A 21,028-nucleotide genomic window follows, 5' to 3' on the forward strand; every position below is an offset into this window, starting at 1 on the left:
ATGCACCACAAAATGTGTCCTTCTTGGAAGCTTGGAACCCATGTTTTGTGTTCCCTAGATTTTCAGAGGTTCTGTGGTGGGGACTCAAAATGCTATAGAAGTGATCCACGTGGTGTCAGCTCCTGAGCAGAGCTTTTTATTCATCTACTGGCAGAACAGGGATGTTTCATCTGTCAAAGGGTGTTAAGCATTCAGTACCCACTAAGAACTAGGGGGAGCTGAAATTTGGTAAATTCTCCATATAAGGACTATGGAAAATTCCTATAGAGCCAAAGAGGACCCATGCTGACACAATTCTACTGAAACTCTAACAACATCCAGTTACCTACAAAACACGAATTAGGTCCTACAGTGATTGGTCTGTTCTACTGAGTAGTTGAACATCCTAGACAAATATTGGCCCTTTAAATGAGTCTTCAGTTCAGTTGCTCCTGTAATTCGTCCTCTTCTCTACCCAGAAGCTGTGTGGTGTTGTCTGGCACAGAAAAGTTGGATTAAAGACACGTGGTAGGACAAAAGGTGTCAAATCAGCTGCTCTAGAGGAAGAGTTTGTGGTGGTTTTGTCCACAGTTTGAGAGAGCTGTCTGGAGAGTTTGGAGAGAACAGCCTGTGGGGAGGGAATAGGAAAAGGCTGTGAGAAAGTCAAATGTCCTGGGAAGGGTGAATACCAGCAGAGAGACAGAAACGTGTCAGTAGGATGGAGAAAAGTGGTAAGGGTCTCCAGAGCCAGTCTATCTAGGCAGCAAGCTGCAGCTGGTCTGCATCCTCAGAACATTTTCTCTGAACTGGGGTCATCCCTTAAGCTCACTGAGAACTCACTACTGTCCAAGGTGTGTCTGGTACACCAAAGGAGGTAGGCAATGATAGCTTTGGAAGTGGTCATTCTCTCTAAAATTATTAGCTGGGAACTTTAGATCAAACATTGATTACTCAAACATCATAGCCGTGATTGCAACAAATGCACCAAGTCTGATTTTTAACAAGATCTAAAGGAAGGAATAACTTTACTGAGTAACACCTGACCCTGAAATACCTATCTGTTTTCTTCCCACATGGGAGTGTGCAGAACCTGAACTTTGCTAGGGGCTGCTTTGACGGGCATTGTTACTGCTCAGATTGGCATTACGTCAGTGCCTCTTGGATGAATGTCCCTTGAAGGCAGCAGATAGGCTCCCTTTTCCACAAAGGTTGGATTAGATGATCTTTCAAGATCCCCTCCCATCTGGCCTGTTCTATGATTCAATGACTTTTTTTGTTTAATTCAAAGTATAGAATTTCACTCAGACCCCAATACCTGCTTATACATTGCCCAAATGCACCTGGAGTAGGTGAAGGAATTTATCATGAACTGTACTGCTATGACCTGTACATCCCATCTGCCCCTGCCATGGGATGCTCAGGTCAGGGTCCCCTGCCATGGTTAAGCTCAGCGGGTAACACAGACCCACGCAGCCACTTTCTCTATATGCCCTCTTTTTCCTCCTCCTGCTCCCAGAGGTATGGGGAGGAGAATCGAAAGAATGCAACTCCCATGGGTTGAGATAAGAAAAGTCCAGTAACTAAGGTGTAACACAAATCACTACTGCTACCACCAATGATAATAATGATAAGGGAAATAACAAGGGAACAGAATACAACCACTCACCACCTGCCAACTGATACCCAGCCCGACACTAGCAGCGATCTCTCCCTTCTGGGTAACAGCCCCCAGTTTATATACTGGGCATAACGTGCTGCGCTATGGAATACCTCTTTGGTTAGTTTGGGTCAGGTGTCCTGTCTCTGCTTCCTCCCTACTTCCCCTCCTCCCTGGCAGAGCATGAGACTCAGAAAGTCCTTGGTTGGAGGAAACATTTCTGAGCAACGACTAAAAACATCGATGTTATCAGTGCTGTTCCCAGGCTGAAAGTCAAAAACACAGCTCTGCACCAGCTACTAAAAAGGAGAAAAATGACTGCTACTGCTGAATCCAGGACAGTATCTACCCCTTATTCCATACCATTCCCGTCATGCTCACATCCCACATTTTTCAGTATACCATCTCTTTTGTCTCATATAAATATATGTATATACACTCCTACACACAGAAAAAGAGAGAGAGATCATTCCTTAGTCCATGGACCAATTCCTATAAAGCTGCTGAATTTACCCCTTCCATGCGGTCGCGTTCCATCTCTTGCAACAGTCTTTCTGAGCAGCCCACAGAGCATTTGCCACCATCCATGATCCAGTAAAGAGATAAAGTACTGGCTACTGTTCTCGTTCAGCAGTATCCTCCAGTCTCCCCTGGAGCTTTCTGCCAGAGGCTCCAGGTAGGACCATTCTCCACAGCTTTAGTGTAGAGTACATTTTTTGGACTATGCTATAAAAAGGCAAACTGATGGTCACGGGGCTGCTCGTGCACTTTTGTTTCAACTAGCATATGAGGGTGCAGCTGGGGATTGTGGGGCTGTGTTAGCCCCAGTCAGAGGAAAAACTACAGACACTGCCGAGTTTGTTGAGACCTGTTGGGATGTACGAGCAGAGGCTCGTAGGGCTCCTGTATTGGCTGCTGCATGAATTATGCTGGTTTTGTTGGTCATATTAGGTCACATTCCAACTGGCCTGGCACTTTAACTGTGGGTAATGATATAGCTGACTCCTTGACTGTTAACATTGTGCAGTTTACTTCTGCAGCTGCTTCACATTCCTTTTTTCTCATCAGAATGCCTCTGTTTTAAAGAAAAACTTTAACCTGTCTTCTTCTCAAGCAAAGCAAATTGTCAGGTATTGCCCTGTCAGTCAACAGCTCGATCATAATTTGCCATGGCAAATCTATTACATTATAATAATTTGTACATCTTGTAGAAAGGGATAGGTCTTCTTTGTCACAGGAGCTGGAATAAAATCAGGTCCTCCACTCCGTCTGGGAACCTGCTCACCAGAGACTGAAGCTGCAGCTTTCATGTGATGATCATCTTTGACTTTTGCTCTCCTCTTCAATTCACGCACCCGTTCCTCCAGAGCTGAGGTAGATTTTTCATCCCACTTTCTCATGTCTTCTCCATGATCCCGCAGGTAAAACCGTAGGGTGGCCCGTGGCGTGTACCTCCTATATCTTTTCTCTTGAGCAGTAGGAAGACTTTTGTTAACAGCTGAGAGGTGTGTTGGTACACATGGGGAGCTGGATAGATTGAATAGATCGTCCCTCAATTGTTTGAACTTCTGGGACAGTTTTTCCACAGCTGTGTCCTGGGTTCAGCAGTAGCAGTCATTTTTCTCCTTGGTAGCTGGTGCAGTGCTGTGTTCTGACTTTCGGCATGGGAACAGAGCTGATAACAAGGATGTTTTGGTTTGGCCAAGGACTTTGTGAGCCTCATGCTCTGACAGGGAGGAGGGGAAGCCGGGAGGAAGCAGAGACAGGACACCTGACCCAAGCTAGCCAAAGAGTTATTCCATACCACAGCACGTCATGCCCAGGATGTAACTGGGAGTTACACGGAAGGGCTGGTAGACTGCAGGGCTGGAGGAGGTATCGGTCAGTGCTTGGTCGGGCTGGGGGGGGCGAGTTATTGGTCGGCTGGTGGTGAGGTGATGTATTCTCTTCCCTTGTTATTTCCTTTATCATTGTTACTATTGGTGGTAGCAGTAGTGATTTGTGTTATACCTTAGTTACTGTACTGCTCTTATCTCAACCCGTGGGAGTTGCATTCTTTTTGACTCTCCTCTCTGTCCCTCTGGGAGTAGGGGGAGGGCAAGAAGCGGGGGGAACTGAGTGAACGAGTTGCCTGACTGGGTTTAAACCATGACAAGCTGTAATGATGGAAAGGGTGAAATTGTCTTCGAACTCTCAGAGCTGACGAATCGTTTCATCCATTGTTGGTGGTACTATGTCATTCCAGGTTATTGCTGCCAACGAGGGGTATACAATGAGGGTGCACTCTGTAAATTTCTGCCACGTGAGTCGTGTACCTTAGACTTCATCTGGCTCTACAGATGAATTCCCAGAAGCCGGCCTGCGACAGATCATCTCTGCAATGGCTGATTCCCTCAGAGACTGGATGCCTGTCTCTATCATGGTCCAGTTGGCTGAAGGACTCATAACCTTGTCCTTGTACGGAAACCTTTCTTTCACAGCTGCCAAGAGCCGCCTCCAAAGGCTGAGGGACCATTTCCCTTTTGAAATTGCTTTGTCATTTCCCCCTTCCCTATCAAGTGATCCCAACTGCTTGGCTTTGCCATTTTCTATATCTTGACCGTCGGCCCCATTGTCCCAGCATCGGATCAACCAGGTGATTATGTGTTCCCCTGCATGACAGGTAAAATCTTTTTGCATATTCTGTAGCTCGGTTGTGGTCCTTGGTCAAGAAGTCACCTCTTCTTCTTCCTCTTCCTCTGATCTACATAATAATAACTCTTGTTCAGATGCTGTCCTGTGTAGTAAGTGCATTGGTTCTTCACCTTTCTTCTCTGTATGGGTTGCTTTTTTTGCCTCTTTGTTTTTCCGCTTGCGTAGAGGGGCAACCAATATTGGCACTGATTTGTCCTCTGGTTTAGCTGCAGTGATTATCATTGTGGTTGGAGTGGCTGCAGTATCTGTTGTGGGGGTTAGTGCAGCTGCTGTGCTTGTGGATTGAGTAGCACCAGCAGCTGCACTGTCTTTTGCAGTCAGGGTTTGAGTAGCTGCTGTACTTGTCACTGGGGTTGGTGTAGTTGCTGTGATTGGAGTTAGGGTATCTGCGTTGTCTGTTGTAGTCAGAGTAGATGCTCTATTTGGAGTTGGAGAAGCTTCATTGCCTGTTGCTTTTCGATCAGATCCAGAGACATCTTTTTTTCCCTTTGAAGTTGCTGGATAGTGTTGAGCAGGGCTCTGTGAGCATAGGCCAAGCCCCAGCACATTGCCATGATTTGTCCCTCTCTGGTATGACTGCGATGACAACGCATCTCATTTAAGTGTTTTACTAGTTTTTCTGGATTTTGCACTTGTTCAGTGGTGAATTTCCAAAGCACTAGAGGGGCTCACTGGCCTAGATACTTGCTCATAGTATCCCACACACCCTGCCACTCATGACTGTCCAGCCCCAGGGAAAATCTCTTGGCCATCCTATATTGTCATTCTCCTGGGTTCAGCAGTAGCAGTCATATTTTCTCCTTCTTAGTAGCTGGTGCAGAGCTCTGTTTTTGACTTTCAGTCTGGGAACAGCACTGATAACACTGATGTTTTTAGTTACTGCTAAAATGTTTAGTCTGACCAAAGTCTCTCTGAGTCTCATGCTTTTCCAGGGAGGAGGGGAAGTCGGGAGGAAGAGAGACAGGACAGCTGACCCAAACTAGCCAAAGAGGTATCATTCCATGATATCGGATTCCATCTCTTGTAACAGTCTTTCAGAGCAGCCCACAGGGCTTTTGCCACCATCAATGATCCAGTAAAGAGATAAAGTACTGGCTACTGTTCTCGTTCAGCAATGTCCTCGAGTCTCCCCTGGAGCTTTCTGCCAGAGGCTCCAGGTAGGACCGTTCTCCCCAGCTGCGGTGTACAGTACATTTTTTACATCTGGCCTGGTGCGGACTGGTCCAAGGGCTACTGCATGAACTATCTCGCGTTTAATTTGCTCAAAGGCTTGTTGTTGCTCAGGGCCCCATTTGAAATCATTCTTCTTTCGGGTCACATGATACAGAGGGCTTACAATCAAACTGTAATTCGGGATGTGCATTCTCCAGAACCCCACAGCACGCAAGAAAGCTTGTGTTTCTTTCTTATTAGTTGGTGGAGACATTGCTGATATCTTTTTGATCACATCTGTGGGGATCTGGCGACGTCCATCTTGCCATTTGATTCCCAATAATTGAATCTCCTGTGCAAGTCCCTTGACCTTACTCTGTCTTATGGCAAAACCGGCTTTCAACACAATTTGGATTATTTTCCTCCCTTTCTCAAAAACTTCTGCTGTATCTCCCCACATGATAATGTCATCAATGTATTGCAGGTGCTCTGGAGCTTGCCCCTGTTCCAGTGCTGTCTGGATCAGTCTATGGCAGATGGTAGGGCTGTGTTTCCACCCCTGGGGCAGTAGGTAGGCAGTAGGCAGTAGGGTACTGGACGCCCCTCCAAGTCAAAGTGAACTGTGGCCTGCACTCTGCTGCCAAATGAACTGAGAAAAATGCATTGGCAATATCAATTGTGGTGTCCCACTCAGCTGCCTTTGACTCCAGTTCATACTGAAGTTCTAGTATGTCTGGTACGGCAGCACTCAGTGGTGATGTGACTTCATTCAGGACACAATAGTCCATTGTTAGTCTCCACACTCCATTAGACTTTTGCACTGGCCATATGGGGCCATTAAAGAGTGAGTGTGTTCTTCTGATCACCCCTTGTCTCTCCAGTCTACGGATCAGCCTATGGATGGGTATCACAGAGTCTCGGTGCAATATTGCTGCCAGTGCACTGTTGTGTTCGCGATTGGCAATTGTTATTCGACTTTCAGCAACCCCGCAACAGAAGGATCCTCTGAGAGACCAGGCAAGGTGGACAGCTGCTCAATTTCCTCTGTCTCCAAAGCAGCAATACCAATAGCCTATTGGTACCCTTTTGGGTCTTTGAAGTACCTTCTTCTGAGGCAGTCTATGCCAAGGATGCATGGAGCCTTTGAACCAGTCACAATGGGGTGCTTTTGCCACTTCCTCACAGTCAGGCTGATTTCAGCCTCCAGTACAGTCAGCTCTTGGGATCACAAGCATATGTAGAAATGGGTCTCATATGAGGAACATGTTTTGTATTAGTAACAAATGATATTTGCACAGCACATATTCTGAGGCATTTTGGAATATATTTTACATGTGTATTTTTGGTTTTCCAAACTTCAGGCACTTAAATCTGGAAAATTTCACTTGTTTCTTCCAATGTAACATTAAACCATCAAACTGTTCTTCAGTCATTCAGAAAGCTAATGAAAATTGATAGGAATGAAATTGATAGGATCATAAATGCAATATTTTTCCATTACAAAGACTGGAATGCTCCTGTCATTCCTTTGGAGTCTGTTTTGTTTCAATAAGGACATTTTTGCTTGTCCCTGTTCTCCTGGGTTCAGCAGTAGCAGTCATATTTTTTTTTTTTGTCCTTCTCAGTAGCTGGTGCAGTGCTGTGTTTTTTGGCTTTCAGCCTGGGAACAGCACTGATAACACCGATGTTTTTAGTTACTGCTAAAATGTTTAGTTTGACCAAGGACTTTGTGAGCCTCATGCTCTGCCAGGGAGGAAGAGAAACCAGGAGGAAGCAGAGACAGGACACCTGACCGAAACTAGCCAAAGAGGTATTCCATACTACAGCATGTCATGCCCAGGATGTAACTGGGAGTTACCCGAAAGGGCTGGATCACTGCTGGGTGGGGCTAGGTATCGGTATCGGTCGGTGAGTGGTATTGTATTCTCTTCCCTTGTTATTTCCTTTATCATTATTATTATTGGTGGTAGCAGTTGTGATTTGTGTTATACCTTAGTTACTGTACTGCTCTTATCTCAACCCATGGGAGTTACATTCTTTCAATTTTCCTTCCCTCTGGGAGCAGGGGGAACAAAGGTAAGGGGGGAGTACACAGCTCCACATTACCTTCCACATGCTCTGTGTGACACCGTCAGCGGAGCAGCTTCCTGTCACTGAGGCAATATGTGGCACACACTAGTGTCCTGGGTTCAGCAATAGCAGTCACTTTTTCTCCATCTTAGTAGCTGGTGCACTGCTACTCTCATTGCTACTCTCTTGCTTTCTGGCAAGGTTCTGTGCTGAGGTTTCCTGCTTGCAGCACTCTGAGACCTCTCCTTCAGGGATGATGATGGGCCTGTGCAGCTTGGAGCTGCTCTTCTGCGCTCTTATTTTGCCTACAGCCCTCTTCTCCTCTTGGCCTCCAGTTACATAGCCTGTGAGCCATTCAAAATTCAGGACATGCAACTAGTATTTGCGCTGGTGATTCTCTAACTCAGTGGCTCATTTTCCCAAAGACAGAAGACTTCAGTCTGCAAAATATGGACCCATGAAAAAAAACTAACAAAGAAACAAATTTCCCTGCCCCCGATCGTGGCACAAACCACAATGTCATAAGGATGAATCCAGTACTGAGGCTAGGGCTTGGGGAAATTGGATTCAGACATAGGAAACTCTTTATTATGTAAAAAAGGGGGTGATGATGTTCCTTTTTTTTTTCTCTTTTTCCTTTATTAAGGCTGAAATATGTTTAGGCAGGCCTTCACACTTACTTGATCTGTAGGTCACCACAGGTACATCTGGGTCAAATAATAACAGTCCTTCTTTAATAGCTTTTAGTCTGAAGAGTCAATGTACCTTACATTAAAAGGTACAACGAAAGAGGTCATGGTACATTGAAAGTACATTGAAAGAGGTCATGGAAGTTCACTCTTCATTTTCAGTGAAAGGTATTTGAAAAGTCTGATGTTGGATCCTTTCACCTGATGCCTGGATTAACTGAGTTCATTAAGAAACATTTAACCAACCCATCTGCACTGATGATAAACCAAATAAAGTTCTCACCAAGTCCTTGTAAAATATCAGATAGGCTGTGCAATATGTCTGCCTAGTTCTTACATATACATTGCTTTGCTTCCAGTGGCTGTAATCATCAGAACTATCAAATATTAACCGAATGAACTGTACTGTACCACAGGCAGATTACTGTGCATCTTTTGCTTTAGCACTACTGGGCAATTTACTTCAGTTACTATCTCTATTTGAAAGTTGCATAGCAAGAAGGCAGGAGTACATACACAGATTTTATTTTTTTTAATTGACAAATTTTCATTGAAATGTCATATATTTCACAGCTCTTAAGTAGGGAAAATAACTCACAGTTCATTTTCTCCACTTCCACTATTCCAAATGAGTTTAAGCCAAAGGCTAGGGGACATTTTTCATGTTTATGAGAGAAACTGCATTAGGCACCATAATTTCCAGACGAGGTGATATGTGCAGGAGAAGATGGTGGCTGGGAGGAGGAGATGAGCCACCTTCATAGCCAAAGGAGGCAGGGATGAGAGCTGCAGCAGAAGAGGCTTTACATGGGCCCTGTTCACTCAGTGGTCCCACACATGAAACCTGTAGTGGGAAAGGACTGAAAGAGCTTGTTGCATGCTTTGGCTGGGGTAGGAGATAGGGTAGGAGAATCAAGATGTGATTCTGGACAGCTGACACAGAAGATAATGATCCCTGTGGGCTCTAAACCAATCACTTTTAAACATTAAATGAAAAACAAATACTATGATTAGCTTGGGAAAACTCACTTCAGACAGAAGTACACACCCATCTTGCTTTGATCAAGTGAATTCTGGCTTTGGTGCATTGACAAGTTCATATTTCACGTCACCTTCCAAGCTATTGGTGATTGTGTCCTGCACAGAAAGCACTTGCTGTTCATCTGCTATCCAGTACTGCTTGTGAGTTGATGCAAGTTCTTATTCCTTGTAGGATCCAGGTCATGAATGGTGCCTCAGGTGACCATTTGCAGGTAGAACATTTCATGGCTGATTTCCACTGTGATGAGTAGAAAAGACATCCTAGAAACTCCTCCTCAACCCTGCAAATTCTCCTTTTCCCTCTGTCACCATGTTGCTGATATAGGGCCTCACACAGCGAATGACCTGGGGTCTATGGCCAAGGCAAAACTGGTCCTCCCTGGCTCACCCATCTCTTTCCTTGTACCCCATAGCCCCATTGCAGACTCACCAGTTTAGCTTCCATAGAGAAAGGTCTCTCCGAGGCAGTACCCTCAACCATGTCCAGGGCTCTCTGCACTTCTCTTTGACTTGAAGTATGTTAAACACACTTCCTTCACTTTCTTCCATTTTCTGACACAGCCCCTCTTCCTCAATTTATACTGTATTTCCTCCATTACCATTTGGAGTAGAGAAACACGATTTACACTTTTAACTACTTGCTGCATTTTGGCGCAGTTCGGAGAAAAGCCCAACAGACAGATACTAATACCTGGCAACTTGAAGTTAAAATGCTGATGGTTTCTGAAATGTTCTTCATTCAAAAAAAAGAGCCTCCAAAATGGTAAGAAAATGTGTAAATCCATCTGTGGGAACTTGTCTGGAAGCCTATCCTGATGAGAGGAATAGCCAATAGTGAGATCTCCTGCAGATATCACAGTGGGCACTCTGCCCATGATGGCAGTGTTATAGTTAGGGACAGCTGATAAAGTTGCCTTTTCAATTCTTTTGTCTCCCAGGACATGGACCTTTTGAGTGACCTGCTCTACACAAGGGTAGTTCTGCAGCTTGGTTCAGGATGGACCCCACTGCTTATGCAGGCAATCAGCATTGCCCTCAGCAATCTCAGGAGCTCAGCTAAGCTCAGACACCTTTGAATTTTGGCAGCCTTCACTGTGGTGCCTCCCATCACCATGTCTAGCACTGGGACTGACTTTTCCTGTTTCCTGACCTTTTCTGCCTGACTTCGGGGAGCACCTGTTCTTTCTTAATGCTGACCACAGTCTAGAGTTAAGCATCTTGGCTTTCTTCAGAGATGATGGGGTATGCCAGCAACATAGTGATTTACTGATGGTGAAGCCACAGTTCAGGTCACATGAAGGCTGCTGTCAGGTTAACCTCCTTGATCTTTTGGAGGCTAAACAAGCAATTTGCCATGTATTGCAAATGACTAAAGAAATTTAGTGATTTCATCCTTTCCAGCTGAATTATGTTATGGGTCCTGTAAGTTCATACATTAATACTTAACCAAGGTTTTTGAGCTAGCTGGTCAAATGTCATTTCTGTGATCTGAAAACTAATGATGTGGTTTGCATCTTATCTCTTGTACTAGCTGTGTAGCATGTTACAATTGTGGGCGTTGTTACATAAATTCTTGAATGCTGAACTTAGCACTGAACCTTAATTCCTGCTGATCACAGCAGATCCTTCGTCAAATTGCTGCCAGAAGTAAGGCAGAGGTTGATGCTGTGATTTTTTATAAGGCTCAAACAAAAGTCCTCTTTGAAAGCAGTAGGAGTTTAGTAGCTGAGAGGTTGTTATTCACAGCAGAACAGGCAGGATGATTTCCACAGGTTACTCTGCTAACCTGCTGTGCTGGTTTTGCCTTGGGTAGAGTAAATTTTCTTCATAGCAGCTGGTATGAGTCTATGTTTTGGATTGTGCTGGAGCTGTTTGACAATAAGGTGTTCTTTCTCACACAGACCCAATCTGGAAGAGAACAGAAGCAGGTGAATTAAACAGCAAGTGCAGGTCCCAGGTTAAGTGCTACATACAAACACAGGGTGGGACCCCAGGAGCTGGCCCAAAGAAGCCTCCAGGCAGGCCCAGTAAAACAACAGCCTCCAGAAGACATTGAGAGGAAGGCCTGGATTTTGAAAGATCAGTTCATGCAGTGGCACCCCACCCTGTCAATCTGAGCTCAAACTCACAGGTGGACCCAGAGAATGATGCCATTTCATAGCAAGAGCAGAGGCCCCAGCATCTGCTTTTATACCTCAATGAGAAGCAAGCAGAGTTTCTCAAGTGCTTCTTCTGAATGTGAACCATATCAGGATGGGTCTTTCAAACTCAGATGATCGTTTCATTCTCAAATAGCCTTTCATACTCAAATAATTCCTATGTTTCTGCCATCGGAGGTGACCCAAGACCTTTGCAAGTTAAATCTCTATCCAGTGAAACTCACAGATCCCTCTAGGGAGTTCTGCCTTTATCCCAACACCAGTTTTAAACACTTCAGGGATTATGCAAGTAATTAGATGAGCAATAAAAAAGATGTGTCCAGATGTGGGAGTGATGCTGGAGCAATTTCCTGGTTTTCTGGTGCTTTGGGCTTCACAGAAATTTCAGGGCTGCCAATAGAGGAATGCAAGGCTCCTTCTCTGTAAGAGTAAAGGAAAAGGAAATACAAATATTTTTGGTTTTCCTTGATGACAATAAAACTGACTGTTTTCGTGACATAGTCGTTCTTCCATGCACAGCCTAGAAGGCTCATCTCAATTTCACTCATCTGAACACTTCTGGTTTTCAGTTACCTTGCGTGCGGTATTCAGAGCAGTGCCCATTGTGCCAGAAATTGCAGAATTTGTTGCTGATAAAGAACGTCATCAGGACCAGGAGAGATGCACAGTGAATCAGTGTCATCTGCCTCAAAACAGATCCCTAGCAATTAGACACATTAATTTGTACAAGTCTCCTGAGCCTCCCTTTTTAGTCAGGGGACAACAAATAAACTCCTTCAGTGACAACTGACTCATTTCACACTAACATAGGAGCATAAGAACAGTCAGATGACCCATCCTCTGGAAGTATCACTGCTTCTGTGCTAACAGGGGAGACTAGGTGATTTGTACACCTAGCTTTTTAATATCGAAATGTAGGTGGGAAATGTTTCTTTCCTTGCTGCTGTAGAATCTGTTAGTCCTCAGCTAATTGGACTAAAGATAAAACCTGCCCATCCTTTATGTCCCATGTTGACAGCTCAGTAGCAAACAAAGTCTGGTGTTCACTGTAAATCTGGCTATTTTTGTACACATGAAAATGCGGATGTGAGCACTAAACAACTGATTGAACCAATGTGGATGCAAGATATAAGTCAATGAGATGGTGCAGGAAAGAAAATGCCTTTCATTTTCTGGGAGAGAAAAAAGATGTAGATGGATAGATTGATATGACATGATATATAAGAATATATTGCTTTATATATATATATCTTCTTGTAAGTTTTAAGACTTCATACGAATATCATACCACCAAATGGGTGAGTATAATTTTGTTTATGTGTCATAAAAGATGTAGTGGGATGCCGTGAGTGCTAGCAGGTGGCAGAGCCTGCTTTCCTGCCTCAGATGAACTGAAATGGTCCCTGATGTTGTCATTTGCTTGAGGATCTGTCTCATCTGATTTAATTGCCTGAAAGTCTGGATGAGTTCCCTCTCCAGTGTGTGGAGAGAAATAGGCCTTGATATACAGACAACATTTGACAACTGAGTCCTGGGATCAGCTCTTTGGTCTCAAGTGACTCAATCTGCTCTACTTCTCTACCAGAAAACATACACTGTTCTCACCCTGCTTGTAGGGGGTTGGATTCCTGTTGGAGAAGAAGTGGGAAGCAGAGTATTTATTTAAAATTTTACATACTATCAAATAATATTAATTAAAGCAATGGTTCTTTTAAGCTCTTTTCAGGGTGCCTTTATATTTCGGTTACCTTCACAACTTCTGTGGATCTTCACGACTTCTATGGATCTTCAACCAGTTTCTAGAAGCATCAGAAAGGAGACTGCAGGTTGCTGCAGGAATCTGTGGTTTGGGGAGAATCTGTGAACATACAAATGTTGTAGATAGTATGGTTTGTCTGGTTGAAATATCAGATTAGGACAAGCGGTGTGTACTCCTCACAATCTGCATGGGTGACTTGGCTACAATTGCAAAAGTTCATTCTAGAAATGGAGGTGGAATGCCTAGGAAAAACGTGGAGTGATGCCCTTTTTCAATCACACCTGCCTCCACTGTGCTCAGATACTAGAGGGGCTGGCAGATGTCAATCTTGGCATGAGGGCAAACAGAGTTTAAGCACATATAAAGCAGCTATGCATTTGGAGTTTGTTTGACAGCATTAGAACGTAACTTCTTTATTCCTGCATGAATTATTAACCAGAGGTGAAGAGGTAAAAATATTATATAAACAAGGAGTTCATCCATAGTTTGTTCATTCTTATCTTGAGCTGATTAATAAGTAATCTCGTATCTCAGAAGGAATAGGAAGGCACTATTGGATAATTTCATCCATGTGCTTTGGATTCATGGCATATAAATTTGGACGGATTTACAGGTCCAACATCAGACTCTTCTGACACTTAACTTCTCTTCCTCAGTTCACCATGGAGCTCCTGGGAATGACCACTATTTTCTTGCTGATCTGCATCTCATGTCTTCTTCTCATCGCCACATGGAGAAACATGTCACAAAATGGGAAGCAGCCTCCTGGTCCCATCGCACTCCCCCTTGCTGGAAACATATTCCAGCTGAACCCAAAGAACTTGCCTGAGAGCTTGAGAAAGGTAAGGGACTGTCTCCTTCTTTCCTATGTTGTCTCCATTGCATATAAAACAAAGTCAAGTCTAGACTGTCTCAATTTAATTCACCAGCTTAATTTGCATTGACCAAATGTCAGACTCAAACAGAAAACAAAAGGTTTCTCAGAAATGCATGCTTCTGAAATCTATGTATTCTAATACTATAATATCTAAGTCTATGGAGTGCTATATATTTGCAATAATCATATGAGTCCTGTGCTGACTCCATGGCAGTACTGCAATTTGCAGTGGATTTGCAATCAAGCAGCTGATGTTCTTGCTATATTCACTACATTCCTCCTGGGCCCAACACCTCTTAATCAGTAGAAGGCTGAAGTGACTCTCCACTGATTTACTCATCCACTTTCCAGAGGTCTGGGGCACAGTAGATTATAGGGACAGCTGTGGTATGCTGTTCTTTGTGTTCCTCTTTCCTACAGCTTAGTGAGAAGTATGGTCCTGTCTTCACAATACATTTAGGCCCACAAAAGATTGTGGTGCTGTATGGCTATGATGTTGTGAAAGAAGCTCTGATTGATCAGGCAGATGACTTCAGCGGAAGAGGCAGCCTACCACTCCTTAAAAGACTCCTCAAAGGCACAGGTATGTCTCCCGTCACGTTAGCACACAAAGCTAAGGCTTTCAGTGCTTCAGCAACACTGAAGAGGAACAGCTGAGAGGGCAGTGGAGGAGGGAATGGTGGATTTCATTTAGTACTTTTAGCAACAGAAGACTAAAAGCCCAACTCATCACTTAGACCCTTGAGTAAAGTGGTCCCCTGGAGAACTCTCGAAGGTCCCAGTCCGGTTTCACTGAGTGCCTTTCTATATTCAGCATGTTTCAAATTCTGGCTAGAAGTTTGCTCATCAAATGTGCCTCTAAGAACTTAAGTTCGTTCTCCCATTTCTGAAAATCATAGAATCATAGAATAGTTAGGCTTGGAAAGGACCTTAAGATCATCAAATTTCAACCTCCCTGCCATGGGCAGGAGCACCTCACACTAAACCATGCCATGCAAGGCTTCATCCAACCTGGCCTTGAACATGTATCTGTTTCCTCATGGAGGTCTATTTTTCCTTCATCAGGCATTGTAACCAGCAATGGGGAGACCTGGAAGCAGCTCCGACGATTTGCACTCACCACCCTGAGGGATTTTGGGATGGGGAAGAGGAGCATTGAGGAGCGAATCCAGGAGGAAGCTCATTTTCTGGTGGAGAGGATCAGGAACACACATGGTAGGACTAGCGTTTGTGCTTACTGGGACACCCTGCGTATCTGCAATAAGACAAGGAGGGTGTAGTGCTGCTTCACCAAATCTATGACCCAAGAAGTGGGCATATGGCTGCAGTTTCTGCTCCCTGTTCCAAAAGCCAGTGTTACCACTGCTGGGAGTGGGTCAGTCAAAGACACTGTGACAGCATGGAGGGATAAATATAGGAGACTGGTGTTAGAAAGCATCCTTTAACCAGTTCTTGAAGAACAAGACCAGAAGTGGCAAAGGGAATGGCTTGGCCCCAAGGCCATTTGGTGGAATTCAGCCATGCAGACAAGGCTGGGGACTGCCATGTAGCTAAACATCGTACACTTCTTTGCCTTGTCTCCTGAATCTCTTGGTGGATCTTGAAGGAAAGGGTGATCAGAGACCTCATTTACAGATATTTCAGTCTGGGTCCACTCCATCTGGATAGCTGTGCTATCAAAACTAGACTTTGATCACAGGCATTCAAATCCCTAGGAGAGGGATATACAGTAGGTGTTACACCAATAGAGTTCATAAACAGGGTGCAATAACCTAAAGACACGGCTCAGTCAAAGTCCTTCTGGTTTCATTAGGTTTTGGTGGGAATCTTTAGGCCATTTCTAATAAACTGTAAGTTCAGATGACACAAGACAGATGTGTGTCATCTGGAAATGTGTCATCTGGAAAGAAACTTGTGTCATCTGGAAAGAAACCAAGCCACTCAGACCAATGCTCTCCTGAAAACAGGTCAAAAGAGATACTTAAACGACTTATACAGGGAAATGAGTTCATTTCCAGTAGAGAAGAAAAAATTGAGTAAGCCCTTCACCATCCTTTCAAAGGACTGCAAAACTCTGGGTCTCAAGAGGATGCAAAGCTCCCTGTAGTGTCAGAAGAGGGGAAGATGCCTGAAGTACTGAAAAAAAAGACAAGGATGATCAGGGGACTGGAGCACCTCCCGTATGAAGATAGGCTGAGAATGTTGGGGTTGTTCAGCCTGGAGAAAAGCAGGTTGTGTGGAGACCTTATAGCAGCCTTCCAGTATCTAAAGGGGACCTATAAGGATGATGCGGAGGGACCCTTCATTAGGGACTGTAGTGACAGGACAAGGGGTAACGGGTTAAATCTTGAACAGGGGAAGTTTAGACTGGATATGAGGAAGAAGCTCTTTACTGTAAGGGTGGTGAGGCAGTGGAATGGGTTGCACAGGGAAGTTTTGAATGCTCCATCCCTGGCAGTTTTCAAGGCCAGGGTGGACAGAGCCTTGAGTGACATGGTTTAGTGTGAGGTGTCCCTACCCATGGCAGAGGAGTTGGAACTTGATGATCTTAAGGTCCTTTCCAACCCTAACTATTTTCTGATTCTGTGATTCTGTACCTCCTTTTTGTTGTTGTTGTTGCAGAGAAAGCCTTCAACCCTGGCAGATTCCTGACCCACGCTGTCTCCAACATCATTTGCTCCATTGTCTTTGGGGATAGGTTTGACTATGAGGACAAGAAATTTTTAACTTTAATTTATTTGCTAGATGAAAACAATGAGTACCAGAATACTATACAAACACAGGTGTGTACAGTTAAATTGAATACATTTGTTAATTATAATAATTAACAAATACATTTGTTAATGATGATAATATTTTATTAATGGAGAATTATTCATGATACTATTTTTAATTGGATTGGATTTTCCCAAATTTGGATAAATTTTCTGAAAGCCAAAGAAGGATATAATTGCAAAAGTTGCTCAAGTGAAATCTGTCCTTGACTATAGTGAAACAATAAAGTAAAAGGCATTAAACTCCAGTTGAAAAATAACTCTTCCGAAACAGTTGAATTACCTCATTTTCATAGTTAACAGTTAGGGAACATTTTATGCTCTCCACATTAATCAGAATGTGCTTTTCCATCATTTTCTTTTTACAGCTATACAATTTCTTCCCAACTCTCATGGAGTTTTTACCTGGGCCTCATCAAAAAATGTTGAAAAATATTGATGAAGTTGATAAATTTATTTTAGAAATGATAGCACAACATCAGGAAACCTGGGATCCTAGTTGTCCTCGAGATTTCATTGATGCTTTTCTTAACAAAATGGACCAGGTAATGTAAGAGCTAGAGATTTACAGGCTTATAAGAAAACCCCCACTTCTTCCCAGTTGTGGCAGGGCACTGGGCTTTTGCAAATACAAGGGGAAACTGTCCTCTCCACTTTCTTATCTAGGACTTTTAAACACCAAATTAACAACTAGCCGTCCAAAGTTGATGGAATTCCATGCTCCTCACATATTTAAAAACCTATTCATACTTTTATTTACTAAAAATGCCATCAATGCTGGTGTTCTGAAAAGTGAGGGTCATATTTGTGAAAGGACATGAGATGTGTTTAAAAACATACATTATGGGTACAGGACTTTCCTTTTTAAACAAAATGCTTACATTTGTCATTCTGAAAACATTCTACCAAATCTTCCTCCAGGAGAAAGAGAATGGTCACTCAGTATTCACAGTTGAGTCCCTGACCAGATCCACACTTGACTTGTTCCTTGCAGGAACAGGGACCACCAGCACAACTCTGAGACATGCACTTCTGATTCTCCAGAAATACCCAGAGATACAAGGTAATAGAAAAGGAAATAAATAAAAACTTTAGCAGGTCATGGGATCAGTTTGGACAATTCCTGTCACTACCACATGTGGCAATGGTTCCCTGACTAAGGAACCCTTCATTTGCAGTGTAGACATGTGTATTACTCTAAGTTCTATTCACAGAAAAGAGATACTACTACTAAGTACATTCCTGTATTGATGGTGCCCTAAAAGCAAGTTTTGCTGTAAACATGGGGAGAGGTTTAGGCAAACAGATGTGGGACTTGACCATTCAACACTTACTTATTTCCTAACAGAGAAAGTTCAGAGGGAGATTGACCGTGTGATCGGCCGAGACCGAAGCCCCTGCATGGCAGATCGGAGTCAGATGCCGTATACAGATGCTGTGATCCATGAAATCCAGAGATTCATTGATTTCCTTCCACTTAATGTCCCACATGCCGTGATCAAAGACACCAAGTTCAGAAACTATTTTATTCCAAAGGTCTGAAGGAGTTCATAATCTTTTGAAAACAATGGTGTGTTCTATTCACTGAAATTCGATCCAGAATTCGAATAACGCTGTTTGCAAAGAAATCCTGGATGTTATTGAGTTTAATGCCTTGTACCTGAAAAAAGGAAAAAAAAAATTAAGAAGCATTTAGTCCTCTGTGTGAAGAGGGAGATGGCTTTCTATTTGATTTTATTTTTCATGTAGATATAAGCAAAATTCTAATTATATTCAATAATCTAATCAGACTCACCATCAAAATTCCCCCAAGAAGCCCAACTTTACCATACTAATGGCATGCATTTTGAGTCATTAAATGCTTATTTTAAAGTGGTTAAACTTTGACTACCCTTCTACTCAGTTCTGGGAAATTCTCAATGCTGCTTTGCTTTAAAATGTCTCCAGTTTAACATTTTATCCCTCTCATTATTAATTCAGGACACAATGATATTTCCTCTGCTGACTCCTGTCCTACATGATAGCAAAGAATTTCCAAATCCAGAAAAATTTGACCCAGGACATTTCCTGAATGCAAATGGCACATTTAAAAAGAGTGACTTCTTCATGCCATTCTCTGCAGGTAAGATCTCTTTCTATTTCATATACTAGGCTATCCTCTCTTAAGACCTCTATAGTGGCTCTGTCACCATGGCCTGTACAGTGATGTCTGGTGATTCACTAGAGTCACTTCTTGGCAGCTCTGATCCCTGCACTAGAGTTTCAGCTGACTTTCCTTTTTAAAAATCACAGAAATTCCTCCAATGCATTCTACAAGATGAGATGTACAAAGTAGGACTCATCCACACAACTCTCTCTCCAAGCAGAAAATGAGAAACCAAAGCCTTCAAACTGCCTTTGCTCACTGAGCGCTTTCATTGTATTTGACACTAAGCCCCTAGTTTAATTTACTCACCCAAAATGCTGCATGTCCATTCTGAGATGCCTGAACTTTCATGGAACAATGGTACCCCACTCTTCCTCATATTTTCTTGTTTTCCACTTGTAGGAAAACGCATCTGTGCAGGAGAAGGTCTGGCCCGGATGGAGCTATTCATATTTCTAACATCCATCCTGCAGAACTTTACTTTGAAACCTGTTGTGGATCACAAGGACATTGACATTGCCCCATTAATTACCTCTGCAGCTAGTATACCCCGACCGTATGAGGTCTCTTTTATTCCACGCTAACTAAGTGAAGATTGTTGTCACATACCACACTCATGAAAGCCCTGGTTGAATGACAGTCATTTCTTAATCTGTTGAGACTGAAACACTCAGATCATTGCAAGATACTTTATAGAAAGAAATACGTTTAATCAAAAAAATTGTATGGTGCTTTTATGTGGGGAATGCTGCAGAAGAAGCTGCGCCAGCAAACCTCAATGACAGCACGAACATCCTGATCCTCATCAGCTGCAAACCACAGGAGTCAAGAGAAGTCAAAGTTAGAACACCGAGATAAATCTCCGAGAACTGTAGATATTGAAACAAAGAAGTTACTGAAGACAAAGATGTAATGTTGTACCTGGGACTTCCCCAGGAGCTAATGAAAGTCTCCAATGTGGACTGAGGGGACAAAAGAACGTGTGTTCAAGGAAAATGTAAAGTAATAAAGTAGCAGAAAGTGGTAACAGAAAAATGTGCTTATACATCTGAGAACAAATAAGTTGTTCAAGCAAAGGCACATGAACAATAATGTGATTGGTTGAGAAAAGGGTATGATGTTGCAAAAGGTACTAAAAAGAAACTAACAGACACTAACAATTACAAACCGCTAGGCAAGGGTCTATAAAAAGACTGTAAGCTTGCTCAATAAATGGTTTCGATTGCATCACAACTGACGTCCGTGCCTCAGTTGCCACACTTTTATAATCATCATGGCCAGCTCTAAACAAGAGACAGAGGAAGCAACTACATAGGGAAGGAGACAGCTTCTTGTGCAAGAGGAGAGAGGCTCTCCTTTGTGCACACCTTTCCTGGGTGAGGCTTCTGACAACCTGACAAGTCAGGGTGTGTGGACTAGTGCTCTGAGAGCACTGCTGCTGCTGTCCTTGTCACTTGATCCTCTCAGCACAGCAGGACCAGACACTTCTATTCCACGGTTTCCACAGACCCTGCCTCAGGTATCTCTCTCTTCCGTATTCTCAGTTTTTGTTTGTACTGCAAAGCATAAACCAGTGGGAATTTTTCTGTTAAAAGATGATCATCTCCTCTATTCTTGCCCCAGTACATATTGTCTCCTATGGTGGGGATGGAGTTTAACAATGACTGGGCAGATGGGTCCTCTCCTCTGTGATTATAATGAAGTTTTGTGAAATTACGATATATATTGCAAAATAAAGACGTAGAATGCTGAAATGTTGTTTATCTATGATCCCAGAAGAACACCATTCAATGAAAAACCTGCTTCTACAAGCCCTATAATCCCAAATGTCTTGTACGTATCTGTTTTATTTCACTCATTTATATGAAACATATTATGGACTGAAGTCAGAGCTGGCCAAAAACCTTGGAAATTTCCACTGTCAGTAACAAGGTTGGGGAAGGGTCGACTGACCCTACAACACTTTACCAGAACCCCAGCTGTGATTATTTTCAGCTGCTTCTCACAGGCCTGTGCTATCACTTGTAAGAT

General features: G+C 43.2%; 1 protein-coding gene across 2 annotated transcripts in view; it reads left to right on the forward strand.

The window, feature by feature from the left end:
- LOC133272284 (cytochrome P450 2H2-like) overlaps positions 1 to 20,751 on the forward strand; it is a 38,543-nt gene extending 17,792 nt beyond the window's left edge. Inside the window, exons 1-10 of one of the 2 annotated variants that reach the window (XM_061459306.1) lie at positions 13,803 to 14,042; positions 14,498 to 14,660; positions 15,143 to 15,292; positions 16,700 to 16,860; positions 17,220 to 17,396; positions 17,773 to 17,914; positions 18,200 to 18,387; positions 18,832 to 18,973; positions 19,400 to 19,720; positions 20,249 to 20,751. In XM_061459306.1, the coding sequence (XP_061315290.1) occupies positions 13,863 to 14,042; positions 14,498 to 14,660; positions 15,143 to 15,292; positions 16,700 to 16,860; positions 17,220 to 17,396; positions 17,773 to 17,914; positions 18,200 to 18,387; positions 18,832 to 18,973; positions 19,400 to 19,581 (1,485 nt within the window). In that variant the 5' untranslated portion in view covers positions 13,803 to 13,862 and the 3' untranslated portion in view covers positions 19,582 to 19,720; positions 20,249 to 20,751. Of the gene's footprint in view, positions 1 to 13,802; positions 14,043 to 14,497; positions 14,661 to 15,142; positions 15,293 to 16,699; positions 16,861 to 17,219; positions 17,397 to 17,772; positions 17,915 to 18,199; positions 18,388 to 18,831; positions 18,974 to 19,399; positions 19,721 to 20,248 lie in introns of those variants that run through there. The other variant, XM_061459307.1, reaches the window with a different exon arrangement.
- The last annotated feature ends 277 nt before the right edge of the window (positions 20,752 to 21,028 follow it).

This window comes from Pezoporus flaviventris, unplaced genomic scaffold (assembly GCF_033815535.1).
Source record: "Pezoporus flaviventris isolate CSIRO_AGI_PZ_B2104156 unplaced genomic scaffold, CSIRO_AGI_Pfla_v1 ptg000029l, whole genome shotgun sequence".
Classification (NCBI taxonomy): Eukaryota; Metazoa; Chordata; class Aves; order Psittaciformes; family Psittacidae; genus Pezoporus; species Pezoporus flaviventris.